General features: G+C 42.0%; 1 protein-coding gene across 1 annotated transcript in view; it reads right to left on the bottom strand.

Annotated features, from left to right (window-relative positions):
- Nucleotides 1-17615, bottom strand: part of timm23a (translocase of inner mitochondrial membrane 23 homolog a (yeast)) — a 33740-nt gene continuing 16125 nt past the window's right edge. The window contains exons 3-7 of the mRNA XM_078530680.1: nt 16597-16690; nt 15576-15660; nt 7156-7214; nt 6032-6142; nt 1-1563 (exon numbers count right to left, since the gene is read on the bottom strand). Coding sequence (XP_078386806.1) covers nt 1448-1563; nt 6032-6142; nt 7156-7214; nt 15576-15660; nt 16597-16690 — 465 coding nt within the window. The 3' untranslated portion in view covers nt 1-1447. The remainder of the gene's footprint in view (nt 1564-6031; nt 6143-7155; nt 7215-15575; nt 15661-16596; nt 16691-17615) is intronic.

Raw genomic sequence — 17615 nt, 5'->3', positions numbered from 1 at the left:
TTTATTAAACAATAAATAGCATTTCTTTATTCTGTGCTATGCTTGTCCATACAGTGTGACCAGATTCCTCTAACAGAATAACTTGGAAAAGACAAAACTTCATAAAAACATCACATGGTTAAAGGGCTGTACAATTCTGCCTAAATAATTTGGGTAGCATACAGAGCAACATGTTCTTTCTGCATCCATGGTTTCTGTGCCTTTTCCAGGCACTCCTGCAATGTTAAGCACTCACATAGCTCAGGTCAGCTGTGGGGCTTTGTCCATGTTGGGGTAATCTGCTCAGGGCCCCAATCTCAACATCTGTCTATTCTTAGTTCTCAATCTTGGTTCTCATACCTCAGGTCGCAGTTTTATTCTTTTCTTCAATGCCAAGTTCACATGTACATAATTACTTTTCAGTACTCATAACAGCTCTAATAATAAAGAGAAGTACATCAGTAAAACAGGTGGCAATGCAGGATTTCTCTCCTTTTTGGAAAGAATTTGATGATCATGGTGATGAGTGATGATCGCAAATTAAACAAGCAGGTTGGGACCAGCAACGTCCCCCTCCCTGCCAAACCCCAGAATACAAATATAAACACTGACTATGGCATATAACAATCCACACTCACCGGCAACCCAGGGGGAAGTGCTGGATTTTATTGCACAAATCATGAGGTTAGCCATTTCATTCTCAGCAAGTGCTACAGGATACAGAGAATGAGAGGAAACCATTCAGTTCATATGATCAGTTCCTTTGTCATAATTATTTGCCAGATCATTTAAATGAAAAAATATTTTTCTGCACTGGAGGCCAGCAGAACAATTAGTGTGCAACCAGTCTAATTCCCAAGGTTGTTGTATGTGGATACACAGATCAGGGACACTTTTCTCTGGGGCTCGGGTGGGGAGAACACTGTAGTTCATCACAGAGGTTGAGATATTACCTATCGTCAGAATTTAATATACAATAGATAGCAACTACAGCTCATGGTATATTATCACTATCGAGTTCAGACTTAGAATTGAGAGCAATATTAGCCATTTAAAATAAGTTAACAGGGGTCTTTAACCCATATGACTGGAATCCAATCCAAAATCTGACTGCATTGCTCCAATGTTGCTGCAGCATTTCAGTTCCTGCTAATGGAGGTTGTGACTAATTAGTTTGCAACTGCTCTAGTAAAATCATTGGTTTATTCTGCACTGATCCATCAGAATTATAATTGTTGATCTCACTCCTGCAACTAATGGCATCTCCAACCTCTGCCGACTCTGCTCATCTGCAACGTTATCCACTCATAACATCTGCAAGTGACCTTCAAATCATCACTAAATTTAGGGATAAAGTGGTAGTTAGGAATTTTTTTTTAAAATTCAGATGCGACTCTGGATTCAGGTCTCATTCACTGTACGACACACCTATTCAAATGTTCCCGATGGTTCTTCCCACACTGCAGCCTCAGAGGGAATGCCGCACTGACACACCCTTTATATGGTCCCAGTTGTTGTAGAGAGCGTACAGTCCAGTCAGCACAAAGCCAGCAAATCCTCCCCGTGCTGCCCCACGAAGTCCAGCTGAGGAAAAGGGGGGAAAAAAAAAAATTACATTGGATGTGGACTGCAAGCCTCTTGCTGTTGAGTCACACTCCTTTCTGATACACAATGCTCTCCAGAACTCCAGTAAAGCAGGTCCATGAGGTCACCTGTGGGGGATGGTTATCTTAGTTGGATAGACCTCAGTAGCACACAATGAGTTAAAGTTAGGAGCACTGGCCCAGATGCAGTCCCACTGTGAGATGAATTGTCTTTTGCCAGTAGCACTGCATCTTTGGGCACAACTGGAAAAAGTGTCCAATTATGTGCCCTCCTCACCAGCACCTTGTCAACACTGCCCGGACTTCAACTTTATAGTGTATCCCAAAGTTATTCTCCTTTTGTCCTTTTAATTTAACACTGATTGGGACAGCATACACTACCTTGCAAATGAGAGTCCCTATCACTACTGGATGGGGATCCCTCCAATCTTTGATTGTATTTTTGGCATTATATAACCACAGAATTATTTGGTTGGGAAGAGGGCATGAGTGACCACATGACTGTGCCCCAGTGCTAAAGCATTTTGTTCGCAAGTGCTGGAAGGTGTACTGATGGTGCAGGTACTCAAAACTATGCCATTTCCTCCTTATACATTGCTGTTGCAGAGAGCTGGCACATACACAGTAGGCCAAATAGCCTCTTTCTAAGCTGTGATCCTTAGATTCCATGTTTCTTCAGTCTGCCAGTTGACAGTAATGTTTCTTCCACATACAAGATCAAACACAAGTGATTATCACTGTGGAATTATGATGCTTCTCACTTTATGTTTAAACAAAGGTCCAGCATTCTCCATGGACAGTCACTTCACTGATTCCCCAACCCAAATGGGCAAAAACAAACAGGAACAAACTGCAGTGACCCTGACAAAATGGCTCCTGAGTCAGCACCTCCGGTAGTTTCACTTCCAGCTGTCGAACAGCTGATAGACAAGGTGACGCCTGCCCTTTATCAGAGGAGCATCAAGTAATCAAACCATTTGCCGCTCAGCGTGCCCAAGCTCCTGTCTGACCCACACAATGCGCCATGTTTAAATACGGTTACTTTTCCACAACATACTACAACAGAGATGGTAAAGATCCTACTTTCACCCTTCAAACTTAAGTGCCTTGGTGTGAGGGACCCTTTGTCACTGGACTTGCTGGTGTGAAGGTTGCAGCCAGTGTAATGTTCCTCAACACCCCCCGCCCCACCCCACCCGCGTGCAGGGCAGCAGGAATGACTGGAATTGCATTCTGTTGTACTCTGCCTTCTAAAAATGATAAATGGTATGATTCCTACTTCCTATCACCAGCCAGCAGCCCCTACAGGGAGCACACACGGGAGTGGCAGATGAGGACAGGGCTAGTTGTGATGTTCCCACAGTTGACATCCATACAAAATACCATACACAGTACTGGAGAGTGACCAGCACCTGTGTACAACAGCAAGAAATCAAAGGCTTCTGTTCAGGGGACAAGAGAAAAAAACAACGGGAAGATGTTTTCAGGGCACAGACAGGATGATAGTGAAAAGAACAGAGAACATAAACAGGAGCAGGGATAGCCCAGACAACTCAAACCTGCTCCTCCATTGAATAAGATCACACCGATCACTTGCATTAATTCCACTTTCCCACCCTGTTCGCATATCCCTCAACTCCCTTAGTGCCCAAAAAAAAAGTCTCCCTTGGCCTAGAACATACATTAGCACCAAGATTCCCGATTCTAGTCACATCATGCAGAAAGGCAGTGTGTGGAGGTTGATCACCTCCCTGCCTAGCTTCAAAGAAAGGGGTGGAAAAACAGGGTCACATATGATGATCAAGTCCCATCTCAGACTACAGGGCAGGTTATTTAGGTGCAGTCTGAGAACCCCCTCAGCAATGGGAGGTGGACTGAAAATGGGGGGGGTGGGGTTGTGGGGGTGGAACCAATTTTCAAATGGAATAAAAGATGCTTTGCCACAGAAACATTGAGGGCAACTGATAAATTCTTAACAGGATCACAGAATGCAATCCATTCACCACCTCTACATTTGTACTGCTATGGTGTGGTATACTTCCAGGAACAAAAAGGTAGAGACAAGTTTAAAATTTCAATGTAAAAGAACATATCCTCACCCTTGGCCCCTCTCACTCTGCCTGTTACTGATATGTAATCAGATACAAACAAGCCTGTGCGTGCATGTATCTCTGTTGATAGCTCAGCCAGCAAGGTCAGCAGTTTGCTGTGCAGGGTTGAGATAGATTGTACACACAGCTGTGTATACATCGAGTTACACAAAAATTATCCTTGTATCATAAACGGTGCAGTCTATCTGATGGTGACATCACAAGCAGTGGCAGTTAAGGGCACATTGAAGCATCCAGGTGCTGTCCTCACATAGCCGCACAAAAATTCCACAGCACGGTTAACTAGATGGTGACCGGGAACAGGAACCCTAACTAGTTTATTCCCTCGCTTATCCCAAAAGCATGAAAATAAACTGTAGCAACCGCTTTGCCACACTGGCCGAGATCAGTTAACACAGCACAGGCTGGAGAAAGAATCCTGAACTTGCTGACAAACTGCTCTATCTTCTTTAACATGGCCATGACACTATTGCACTGGGAGCCTAGGAAAATGCTGGAAGTATTTCTCCAGATCTATGCAATACTAAAGTATTCACTAACTCATCTGATAGACATTTGCTAAATTTCATTGTTGCTCTTCAATGCATCAGAAAGCTTCTTCACAACAATCAGTGTGTCTGTTAGAAGACAGCCCCACAGGAAACCTGATTGAGAGCTATCAGATTTGGAAAAGGTTAGTCCCAGATGAATACAGCTATTTAAAATTGGGTTAAAGTCTGAAAATGGCTGGAAATGAATTAACACCAACTGTAAATATGTATTCCCTTAATGGGTCCTTTGGATTTTGGCAGCTTTGAGCAGAGATCTCAATGCCTCTCAAGCTCGCTGCATGTGCTTTGGTGTCCTGATTAACCTAATGTCCTTACTGAAGCTACAAATTATTTTGTCCCCACCTAAATAGTTTTATTTTAAATTTGCCATTCTAAAGAATAGATCAGACTAGAGACTAGGTCAATTAACAATTTCTAAACTGAGATTGATACCTTAACCTAATAAAAAAATCTATCAATTGTTATGGAACCAAAGATGGAGTCAAGATACAAATCAGTCATGATCTAAAGGAATGGGATAACTGGATTGAGCGGATGATAGGTCTCTCCTGTCTGTGTCTTTATGTATGAAAGCAATGGATCATTTTCCTCATGTCGGAGCCCACTCAGACCAGTTATCTTGACACGTGTGAAAGATTCACCCTTCATGGGCTGCATTCCTCCTGACCATCCCACACCCCCCAACCCCACACCACCCCCAGGAGAATACTAACAGGTAAACGTTTGCAGATTTCTAGATCATTCCTAACCTGCAGCAAATCAGGATTGGTCCTGTGAGCAAAATATTGATCAAAGTGAGCAGCTTTCTTTGGTTTGATATCACTTTTCATCAGTCCTTCACTTGACACAGCATTTGAATATTTCACAAGAGGGAGAGGTGAGCACTTAAGGGTGAAGGAAAGTTCGTTTCAGAAAAAAATCCCTGAACAAAATTTGGATTAGAACAGGTGTGCAGCTCGCACCAGCACTGATGCAGCTGTAAGATCCATGAAAAACGCACACCCATCATTGTCCTGTGATATCGTTTTGACCCATCAGCCTTTTTTTTGATGTATAAATGCTGATACGTATAAAGTTTGATGCATGCACCAGTTTCAAATTTTGTGGCTGAAAATCTAAAAACAAACATCAGGACGCAATCACCTGAAGGGTTACTGCAGAGAAAGATCCAATATTCCACAATACCTGAATATCTATGTAAATGCTGCCCATATGGGGTATCAGATCAATTTTTGCAATACCCCTTAATGTCTCAAAAGTACCTAATTAGATTATCAGTAGACCACCCCACAAGAAGGGATTTTGCAAACCTAATAAATTTCCTGAATTACAAAAAGCTTCATTTCATCTGGAGATTAGACCTTGACCAGTTAATGATTGTATTCATTTCTTATTGCTTCTTTTTAAACAGCAGCATAATGACAATTGCTAAACAAAGATAAATGTTACACAACAAACATGGCACGTTTGAGGACAGCCTTGATGGTCAGAATCAATGAGATTTCAGAGCTTCTTGCAGTCAACACTATAAAAGGATCTCTGTTTCTTTTTACACAATTTTAGAATTCTGATTTGTAAAGTTATTTTTCAAACCAAAAATACTGCAACAATTTGCAGATTAGGGAAGTAGACTCTACAACAAACTGGCATACATCACCTTTCTTCCAACGTATACACACGTAGCTCCAATTCTGTAATAGTTTTGGAGCGCTAACTAACCAGACACAACTCAATGAGCAAACTGAGTCCCAGATTATTGAGACCGTGGATGCCAACACTTACTTACCTGTGGATTTGTAGAGTAGGCCAGTCAAGGACCCCGCTGCCACTGTGTTCAGATCATCCTCTGCACCTCGAACCTTTTCAATGACAACACCGAACGTGCTGTACAACAGAGCTGCATAAAGACACAGTTAGGTATAAGTGTTAGAGCCAGACAGTACTGTACAAACAAAGATGCCAGTGCAGCTTCGAGTACAGCACACAGTGAATGAGTCATGAATATACATGTAGACGATGAAAACATGAAGCAGGACACCACACCATACAGGTACAGCAATGTAATAATTATGGTACTGACTAGTAATTCAAAGACCTGGGCTAATAAATTAAAGGAATGAGAATTCTCAGGCATCGGACTATATTACACAGTCTAGAAGATCTTAAAAGCAATGAAGATTTCTGCCTTTACCACTCTTTCCGGCAGTGAGTTCCAAACACCCTACCACCCTTGGGGGAAAAACATTTCTCAACTGCCCTCTAATCCTCCTAGCAACTACTTTACACCCCCTGGTTGTTGACCTCTCTGCTACGGGAAATGGATACTTCCTATCCACTCTATCTAGGCCCCTGAACTTCATACACCTCAATTAAATCTCCCCTCAGTCTCCTCTGTTCCAAAGAAAACAAACCCAGTCTATCCAATCTTTCCATTAACTAAAATTCTCCATTCCTACTAACATTCTAAAGCTCCCCTATACCCTCTCTGGTGCCATCACATCCTTTCTGTAATGCACTGATCAGGCTATATGCAATAGTCCAACTCCAGTCTAAATAATGTTCTATACAGCCCTAGCATAACCTCCCCAATCTTACATTCAATGCTTAGGCTAATAAAATTTCCTGTATGCCATCTTGAGCACTTGATCTACCTGTCCTGCTACCTTTAGGGATCTGTGGACATGCACTCCAAGGCCCCTCTGTTCCTCTACCGGTCTCAGTATCCTACCATTTATTGCATATTCCCTTGCCCTTGTTTACCCTCCCCAAATGCATTACCTCACATTTCTCCGGATTTAATTCCATTTGCATCCGTAGAGTACAGAATTATCAAAAATAACAAAGCAATTTTTAATCATTTCAGACATTGTGAATTATTCTAATCAGAAAAACAAATGCTTGAACGCTTACCCAAGGAACCAAGTGTGTTGGCCCACAGAGCTCCCTGCCTTGTGACCATGTTCAGAATTCTGCAAAACAAAACATTTTAGATTGAGGCCTTTAAACAATCAAACAAGCTTGCAATGTGCAAATTTATAATTTTTTGAATTATCCTTCTACAAGCACCCTTAAACTAAGCAAGACCTTCCAAAAATGGAGGGGCAGGCCAGCTGAGGGGAGGAGTTAGGGGGCATAATGGGAGGTGTAGCCAGGTTGGTTTTAATAGCTCCTAATGATTTGGATATGAGGCAGGGGTTTGGGCAGAAAATTCCAGGGTTTGATAGTGAGATGGCTGCCAGGATGAGAGAAAAGCAGGATGTATGGAGGAGGAATATTCGCTGTAATTGGAAGGAAAAGGTGGAGTTAAGTCTGAGAGAGGGATTTAAACAAGGGTGAGGATTTTGAAATGAATATCCTGGGACATGGGTTGCTGGTGGACACTAGGCCTCATAGAGCAGAGCTTAGTGAGGGGTTGGACCTGGGCAGCATAGCTCATTGAAAATAATGTAATGCCACTGTTGAAGTCCACAAAAAGGATAAAGCAGGGATGTATCTCGCAAGGTTCCATGAACAGTGATTTCAAAATCATTCTAAAGGAAGCTGCAAAACTCCCAGCAATCATCAGCCTGAAAGGCTGAGTACTCCAAACTGCCCAGGTTAGGCATTTGTACAATCAATGGTAGGCATAGCATAGCATTTAATAAAGCTGATACACACAGATCATGTTAATAAAGAGTTGAACCATTTCAAAAATTAGGTGTACTTGGAGAATTGAGGCAGGAATATTTTACACAAGGTTAACAGATAAATGGAAGTTATTCGAGGAACACCACTGAAGCAAACAGTAAAAATGAGTTCGAGAGGCAACGAAATAGGATTCTGGAGAAAGTGGGGGTACAGTGGGAAGCTTGGGCTAAACTTAATGACAAAAGGGACAGTCTTATTGGGATCAATTTCAGTTACAATCAACTGCAGTGTTTCAGGAACAATTCTACCCACAGCTCAATAGGCCACATATTATTAAGGCACTCCAGCCTATGACAAGAACGTTCTCCAAAGTAAACTCACTGAACCATTATATTTTTCACCAACAGCAGATTCCGTTAACAGTTACATATCTCAAAATGATAAGTTAAAAGTGTGACTACAAATATGGAAACATAATTGCATCACTTTTGTTTAAATAATCAGCGTTTGATAGCAAGACTTAATAATTTATTAAACAAAATTAAAATCAGTAGCTACAGTCAATAAAATCATTCATTTTACCACAGTTAAATAAATGTCAAGGACCAGGTAAACAAAGACAAGGTTCTCAATCGACTTTAAAAGAAACACAAGAATGGCCTCCTACAGTGATAAGGGAACTCCTTTACATTTGGAGCCAAGGTATGGCAGGGATTTCAAGTTATTAACCCAGCCACCTCACACTGTCAGACTCCACAGCAGGCTGCCGATCGTTGACTATCCTGGTTGTTGCTACTGAGGGGATTAGCATCAACTTCAAAGACACGGAGTTAGGCCTTTTTACATCAGTCGGAACAAGCGGTTCCCACTTGTACTTCCCAAAAAGAGAACATTTAATGCACAGTGATTTACTCTTTCAGCATTACTGAAAGCCCAGTTGCACTAGTACCATAAACCTGAAGCACAGATATATTGTATTCAATGGGAGGATGTTCAGGGGTTTAAAGGCCTCAAACACCAGTCTAGGGTTGGTTAAGAGCCTTTTGTTGAGAGTCGTTTTAGAAGATTTTTCTAAAGTTAACCGCAACCCTGGATGTGCATAGCTCAGGGTCACTTTGAACCAAGGGATAATGATTGAGAGTTTTTTTTCTAATGTGCAGCAACCAAAAGTAGCGAGGCAGCTGTGTATGGGTTTTCAACTTAATCTCACTGGCCCTGGGACAGGGGATGATGGGGAGAAAGGTATGGGGTGAGGAGGCAGTGTTGGGATCAGGACAAACACACTAAAAATGAAGTTATGATCCAGAAACAGGTCATCTGGCCCAATGGATATATACACTAGAGATTGACATGTGTAATGGTACACTTATTAGAACAGCTGCACAAACACAGATAATCCTCTGACACAGGACCAGTCTGATAACCCTCTGACACTCATAACCCTCTGACACAGAACCAGGCGACCTTTGAAAAAACAACATTTCTTCCTGATTTTCAGTTTCAGAAATTCTAGGAAGTAAACGCAATTGGACTATAAGCATCAATATTTGCCTTCAGAACCCATTTTACAAAGCACTGACGTGTGAAACATTTACAATCTTCGGCTTTGAGCAAGTGACCAATTTTAAAGTTTGAAGGAAAAGTGACAAACACATTTTAATTCTAGTGGTGTTAACACACTCCACAAGAAAATAGGACCATAATTATCCACTTAATTTAGCCAATGGGTTTTTTTTGGGATAATAGAAATTTTAAAAAGTGTTTACGGGATATTAGATCTCCAATGGGCAGTTTGGCGGAGCACTGAAACGTGACAGCAACCATGTGCTGCTCTCAAGATTTGTAATCGATCAACAGCAGACCTCCTGTGACGATGCTCACAGTGAGTCAGTGGAGACAGTACACAGAACTTCCAGCAAAGAAACAGGCCAATCAGTCCAACTGGTCTGTGTTTATACTCCACATGTACCTCCTTGCCCCTTACTACACTGCACACTCAACTTATCCTTTTATTCCTTTCTCCTTCATTTTCTTATGCAGCTTCCCCTTAAATAAAGCTATGCTATTTATGTCAACTATTTCATGTGGTAGCAAGTTACACATGTTAATCACTCCCTGGGTAAAGAAATTTCTCTAGTATTCCTCATTGGACTTACTAGTGACAATCTTAGATTTACAGTCCCTGGTTTGGACTCCCCACAAGTGGAAACACCTCCAGTATTGAATCCCATCATAATTTTAAAGATGTGTCAATTCATCTGATTCCTTTCTAAAATGTAAGCACTGAAGTGCAGCAGAAAGCAAGTGCAACGCCCACAAGAAATCATACTCATTTTATATAGGAGATTAATTACATGTTCTTCATCCAGCCTCTTCCCTTTATTTCCTTAGACAGCAATTTCAAAAATTAAAAACCATATAAAATCAGATGTCTGCGTTTGGGAGTACAGTGCATTTTGAGAATTGGATTACAACTTCAAAAATTAAATGCTCGTCCCTGCAGTTCCATTACGCTCACTTTCTAGATTATCCAACAATGAGGAAGAAATTTAGTTCGGAGAGGAGAAAGATACAATCAGAAAGGGGATGCTCGGATACAATGAAGTGTTCCTGTAATTGTTATTTTGAGGAAAAGGGCAGGAGTTACTGTCCTGGGTTTGGTGCATCAAATGGATAACAAACTCACTGCATGGTCTGAAGCAGCCTCCCAATGACCAATAACACCTGGTATAAGGTTTGACAACCTTAGGAAAATTATATTGCCTTGCATATTGAATAGCAATGATCTAATTGCTAAGAAATTCTAGGAAGTGATCATTTAACTAGTTGCCAACATTTGCTTTGATAGTTGGATGACCCAGTTCCCAAAGTGCTGTATTCCCAAAACCGTAATGATAGTGGGGACTCTTAAGATATTCCCACCTACAATTGGTACATTATAGACACCAGCAGCCCTCTAGCATCTTGTCCAGGAGGAGGGGAGAAAATAATAAAGCAAGTCTGAGTGGAGCCTAATCCTGTCCTTAACCAGCATCCCACAAGTTCTTTCCAATTAGAACTGCTGAAAAGGGACAAATAGTTTTGGAATCATCACTAATTCTTCCGCACATTAGCCCGAGGCTAACCCCTTAGCTAATAATCAGCTAAATCAGTCCAGAACAAACCAACAATCTTCCTAATCTGTGTAGCCTAACAGTAAAATCTTGTTAACGATGGCCTAAGTGTGACCACAGATCTACAAACATACACATTATGTCCATTTGAACTGTGAAACCAATTTCTAAATAGCATGTGCGCTCATGCGTGCGTGCAAATGTGCACACGTGTATATGTATGTGCGTTTGAGTTTGAGAGATTTTTTTTTAAAAATTCATTAACGGGACGTGGGCTTCGCTGGCTGGGCCAGCATTTATTGCCCATCCCTAGTCGCCCTTGAGGTGGTGGTGATGAGCTGCCTTCTTGAACCGCTGCAGTCTGTGTGGCATAGGTACAACCACAGTGCTGTTAGGAAGAGAGTTCCAGGATTTTGACCCAGCGACAGTGAAGGAACGGTGATATATTTTCAAGGCAGGATGGTGGGTGGCTTGGAGGGGAACTTCCAGATGGTGGTGTTCTCATCTATCTGCTGCCCTTGTCCTTCTAGATGGGATTGGAAGGTGTTGTCTAAAGAACCTTGGTGAATTCCTGCAGTGCATATTATAGATGGTACACACTGCTGCTACTGTGCGTCAGGGGTGGAGGGAGTGAATGTTTGTGCATGTGGTGCCAATCAAGCGGGCTACTTTGTCCTGGACGGTGTCAAGCTTCTTGGGTGTTGTGAGAACTGCACTCATCCAGGCAATTGGAGAATATTCCATCACACTCCTAACTTGTGCCTTGTAGATGGTAGACAGGCTTTCGGGAGTCAGGAGGTGAGTTCTCATCGCAGGATTCCTAGCCTCAGACCTGCTCTTGTAGCCAGAGTATTTATATGGCTAGTCCGGTTCGGTTTCTGGTCAATGGCAACCTCGAGGATGTTGGTAGTGGGGGATTGAGTGATGGTAATGCCATTGAATGTCAAGGGGTGATGGTTAGATTGTCTCTTGTTGGTCAATGGTCTAGATGGTCAATGCCTGGTACATGTGTGGCGTGAATGTTACTTGCTACTTGTTAGCCCAAGCCTGGATATTGTCCAGGTCTTGGTGCATTTGGACATGGACTGCTTCAGTATCTGAGGAGCCACGAATGGTGAACACTGTACAATCATTAGTGAACATCCTCACTTCTAACCTTATGATGGAAGGAAGGTCATTGATGAAGCAGCTGAAGATGGTTGGGCTGAAGACACTACCCTGAGGAACTCCTGCAGTGATGTCCTGGAGCTGAGATGACTGACCTCCAACAACCACAACCATCTTCCTTTGTGTTAGGCATGACTCCAACCAGTGGAGAGATCCCCCCCCCCGCCCCGATTCCCATTGACTCCAGTTTTGCAAGGGCTCCTTGATGCCACACTCAGTCAAATGTGGCCTTGATATCAAGGGCAGTCACTCTCACCTCACCTCGGAGTTCAGCTCTTTTGTTCATGTTTGAACCAAGGCCAATGAAGTCAGTAGCTGAATAGCCCTTGTGGAACCCAAACTGGGCATCAGTGAGCAGGTTATTGCTAAGCAAGTGCTGTTTGATAACATTGTTGATGGCCCGTTACATTACTTCACTGATGATGGAGAGTAGACTGATTAGGCAGTAATTGGCCAGGTTGGATTGGTCCTGCTTTTTGTGGACAGGACATACCCGGGCAATTTTCCACATAGCCGGGTAGATGCCAGTGTTGTAGCTGGAACAGCTTGGCTAGGGGCGCAGCAAGTTCTGGAGCACGTCTTCGGTACTATTGCCGGAATATTGACAGGGCCCATAGCTTTTGCACTATCCAGTGCCGTCAGCTATTTCTTGATATCATGTGGAGTGAATCGAGTTGGCACCTGTGATGCTGGGGACCTCCAGAGGAGGCCGAGATGGAGCAGCCACTCAGTACGCTTCAGTCTTAGATCTGATCCGTTGGTTGTGGGATCGCTTAGCTCTGTCTATCACTTGCTGCTTATGCTCTTTGGCATGCAAGTAGGCCTGTGTTGTAGCTTCACCAGGTTGACACCTCATTTTTAGGTATGCCTGGTGCTGCACCTAGCATGCCCTCCTGCACTCTTCAATGAACCAGGGTTGATCCCCTGGCTTGATGACAGAATGGGGGATATGCCGGGCCATGAGGTTACAGATTGTGGTTGAGTACAATTTTGCTCATGCTGATGGCCCAGATGTTTTAATGAATTCAAATTCCACCATCTGCCGTGGTGGGATTCGAACCCGGGCCCCCAGAGCATTACCCCGGGTCTCTGGATTACTAGTCCAGCGACAATGCCACTCCGCTATCGCCTCCCATTAAAATTCTAAATGGTAATTCTACCATTTAGTTTGATTGCCTCTCCTCATTCTTCCAAAATGCATCACTAACGCTTCTCTGCATTAAATTTTAACTGTCATGTATCTGCCCATTTCACCAGTCTATCTCCTCCTGCAGTCTGCTACATTCCTCCTCACTGTTTACTATATTTCCAAGTGTGTCATAAGTAGTCGGTCAGGACCAACATTTTCTCCAGGTCTCAGTATTTGGAATGAGCAAAGTTAATGTAATTTACTTTTAACTTTAAAAGGATGATTTAAACATCTTGTGCCCACGGTGTCAGCAATAAAACATAGATCCAACTGATAAAGAAACTACCAACTCAGCAACACTGCAAGAACACGAGAACAAGGGGTGAAAACAAGCCCTGCCACAACTTCCTTCTGTTTTGGACAAAAGCTAAAGCTCTCAAAATTCATTTGCTCCTTCCTCATGTTTATTGTTCCCAAATGGGAGTCACAGCCACAATACATATACTGCTTCACCCCTTCAACACAAGGGCATGCAGGCAAATAGCTTATGTTTTCTGCTTCACAGCTGGCCCACAGAATGTGAAATGCAAATAAGCTCAACCTCACTCTTTTCTTCACTCAGGATTCTGTACTGTGGCGATGCCAGAATGCTATACCGTGTAGGATCTCAGTTCCGTCTTCGACTGGAATAAACAAAAGCTGAAGTACTAAAATAAAGGCTAAACATCTCAATTACCGGTCTTACACAACCTGTGAAAATGGACAGGAAACACAAGTTATTTTAAAATGTGGAAAACCAGGGTTAGTTTGGCTCAGTTGATAAAACACTCAGCCGTTTTGGTAATAGGGATTAGCAAACACAATTGGAGGAACAAGAACCTGATTAAATATCAGAAAAACTGTTGCAAGTACACACACAGACCTCAGAGTCAGAAGGCTGGGGGTGGGGCGTTCAACAGATTTGCATCACAAACCAGACTAATTCTGTTCAGTAATGAGAGTGTACCGCATTGCCAAAGATGTTATCTTTTAGATTGAGATGTTAAAGAAGACAAGCTTCCCTGTTCCTGTGGTTTAAGTGGACATTAGAGATCTCATGGCACTACTGGAAGAGTGGTGAGTTCTTCCCCTGTCCTAGCCAACATTCCCCCTTTAACTGACATTAAATGCCCAGTTATCACTTTGGTCTTTGTGGGATATTGCTGTAACACATTACAGAAGTAATTCAACAGCTGTGCAGTACTTAGGACTTCCCATGCATAATAAAATGCTATATAAATACAAGTTCCATAAAGGTGACTCCTGTGTTTTTATGCTGCAAAATATTTGGGCAATTAAGTTTGCAACGTTACTAGGCGGAGGTAGAAAAAGATAGGGTGAGTATGCATTTATCAAGACTGACATATTACACGAGCAAGCAAAAGCAGAAGCCAGATAAACATATAGTTGTGCTCCATAGCATTAGGGTTTTGCTCCAATGAAATGATAATTGCACACCCTTGCCTCACAGATACCTGTGCTTTGCTTGTGGAACTTACGTCCTTGCAAGTCATTCTCGGCACATCTTTCTCATCTGCTCAGAGCAGGCAAAACTGTTTCTCCATCATTTGCTGATCAAACCCATGTCAACATCTTGTAGTTGGACATAATTCAATAGCCACCCTTCATTCAACCAACCACTAAACAGTGTCTATTTTGGTTATGCCAAAAGTCAAAAAATTTCCCAAGAAAAAAATCAAGGGTATATTAATGCAAGAGATTTTCCACACGACCCCCGAGGGATCCCAGATTCTATAGCTGCTAAAAGGTTACCACATAAAAACAGTGGAATTCTCTCCTTCACTGGAGGAAATCAGAACAGACACCAAAATGATACTTTCCAGGCCAACATCAGGGGCATTTTCACCTAGGTTCAGGTTGCTCGCTCTCTTGTCAAGGATGCTGCATGGTACAAGTTATTAAACAGGGTGGTAGAGCAGATACATAGTAGTTTTTAAATAAGCCAATCATCCCAGCTATAAGACAGTGGGGGATATAGCAACTCCAGAACAATTTCAGAATTTAACACTGACGAACAAACAAGTGCTCCTTCCAGCATGAGAGAAATATTACGAGGGTTTCAAACTTCCTCTATATATTGCAAATTCAGCCTGTATCGAGTTAGCTTCACACTGATCTACATACGAACTAGGAGCAGATGTAGCGCAGTAGAAGCAGTACAGTCCACACTCTTGCAGCCTTCCCTCTCCATTACAGACACGAGGGCAGGCAGTCTCACATGAATGGGTACTCACTGAACATTTCTGGGTTTTGACCAAGCCATATCACGAGTCTCCTTCAATCCCAGACGCAGGCCATTTACTGCACCTATAGCAGCACCTGATGAAACAGAGAAGAGCTATAAACTATTACACAGAGGCAACTTCCAGGTTTATAACCAAATGTCAAACTCAGTTTCCCAGAGAAACATTTCAGAGCTGGTACTAAATGCGCAAGAAGTTACCCATTCTCAAAGTGAGCTACTATGGGTATGGGCATGTCCTCTGAGCTGTATTCCCAGGTCAGTTAAAGCACTATCAGATTCAGTGAAAAGCACCCATCTACTGCATCCATCAACGACAAGGGTTCTGTTTGCGAACCTACCAACTCAGAATATCAGGAGCTCTTCTGAAATATGGCATGATTATCACTGCAAACTGGATTGGGATTAAATTAATGCAAGAAGAATCAGAAATTTGGGAGGCTCCTCCTCTTTAGAAAGAAAGTCCATCTTGCTGCTAACCAGAGAATAATGCAGATCTCTTCTCAACTTTCACCTGGAACTGCAAACACTTCCTTCCACTTACAAAATCTTTCCTTTCCTGCCAAACCTGCTATTATGTGGCAGGAATGCAGTGAAATAGTTATCTGTACAGGTTACCACAAGGCGTGTTTTTTTTTTGGGAAAGGTAATAGATTAAATGAGACAGTATAACAAGGTAAAGTCAGCAGCTGCCATGCAATCCCAGGGGAGGGTAGCACAGCCTTGCTGGAGGCCAAGGCTCTCTCATCACAGTGCCCTGAAGTACTCTCATTTAGACATACGCCAGATTTGATGCAAAGTTGTTGCTCAAACCCAACCCAATTCTTGTCCCAGTTTTAAAAGGCTGTCCCTCTTTTAGATCTGCATTATTGTTCCTTCAGTCTTCTTTAGAGCCTCACTTAACGACAACTTGCAGGCAGGACTCAGATCGTTGTTGGGTCCTAGAGACCTTAATTTGTTGTTTGTAGCAGGAATGACTGATCTAATCACAAAAATCTCAACCCCAAACGTACCAGTCATACAGCAGCCACCAATTGTGAAAAAAGCTAGCTCAAATCTTCCTCGAGTCTTATTGGCTCCAGTTGGTAATATAAACTCTTCTGTGTCCTAAAAGAGAAGCAGGGTAAAAGTCAGAATCTGCAGTCTTTACAGTGTAATTTGATCTCTAAAATTTTTGCGAAATCCCAGGATTTAAGGCCCCACTCAAAACCTTTCAGGGTAACCATAACTATTGAAAATGCCACTGATTTCTCCTATCACCTCTTTCAATATGCCAGAGCATCTTTATGCACTTAAGATACCAGAATCACATTGAATAAATCTAACAGAAAAACAATACAGGAATCGCATTGAATAAATCTACTAACAACAGATGTGAAAACACATTTACGAAATGGTTTATCTTGGTTATCAACCTGGACACGCACACAGCAAAGGGAACGGAATATGGTAAAGATAAAGAACTACATATTGATCAAGATAAAATAGGATATAAGCTTAGGACATAAGCATGGGGATGCTTGAAAGTGAGCTGCAATAGCATATATCAAAGCAACTTAAAAAAGCTAATGGAGTGCTGTTAGAGAAGGAGTAAATTTACAAAGTCAAGTACAGTAAGGCTTTATGATGTACTAGTGAAACCATACTCTTGGTCACTTCACAAAATATTAGAAAGGGTACAGAAAGAGTCTGAGCCGATCTCAAGTGATGAGATTAGATAAAAGGTTAGAGAAACAGAAGCTGCAAGACCTGAAAAGAAAGTTGTAAATGATGTGAATAAGGGACCTCATGAGGTACATAAAATATCAAGTGTCTTGATAAAATAAAGATAATTGCTTTTAAAGTAAGAAGTGAAAATTAGTAAGAAATTTAAAACAGATCTAAGAAAAATAATACTGTTTAAAAATGTAGAGCACAATTTAAGAGCTAAGCTAAGGGAGGTAAAATATTGAGCTTAATTAAAATATACTTAGACGCCATGATGGGAAAGTTAATGTATCGTAGGGATGAACTGCTGCACTCAGCTAAGTGA

Source organism: Cetorhinus maximus, chromosome 27, assembly GCF_964194155.1.
Source record: "Cetorhinus maximus chromosome 27, sCetMax3.hap1.1, whole genome shotgun sequence".
Lineage (NCBI taxonomy): Eukaryota > Metazoa > Chordata > Chondrichthyes > Lamniformes > Cetorhinidae > Cetorhinus > Cetorhinus maximus.
Note: the sequence above shows the minus strand (reverse complement) of the source record. Positions and strands in the feature narration are given on the sequence as shown.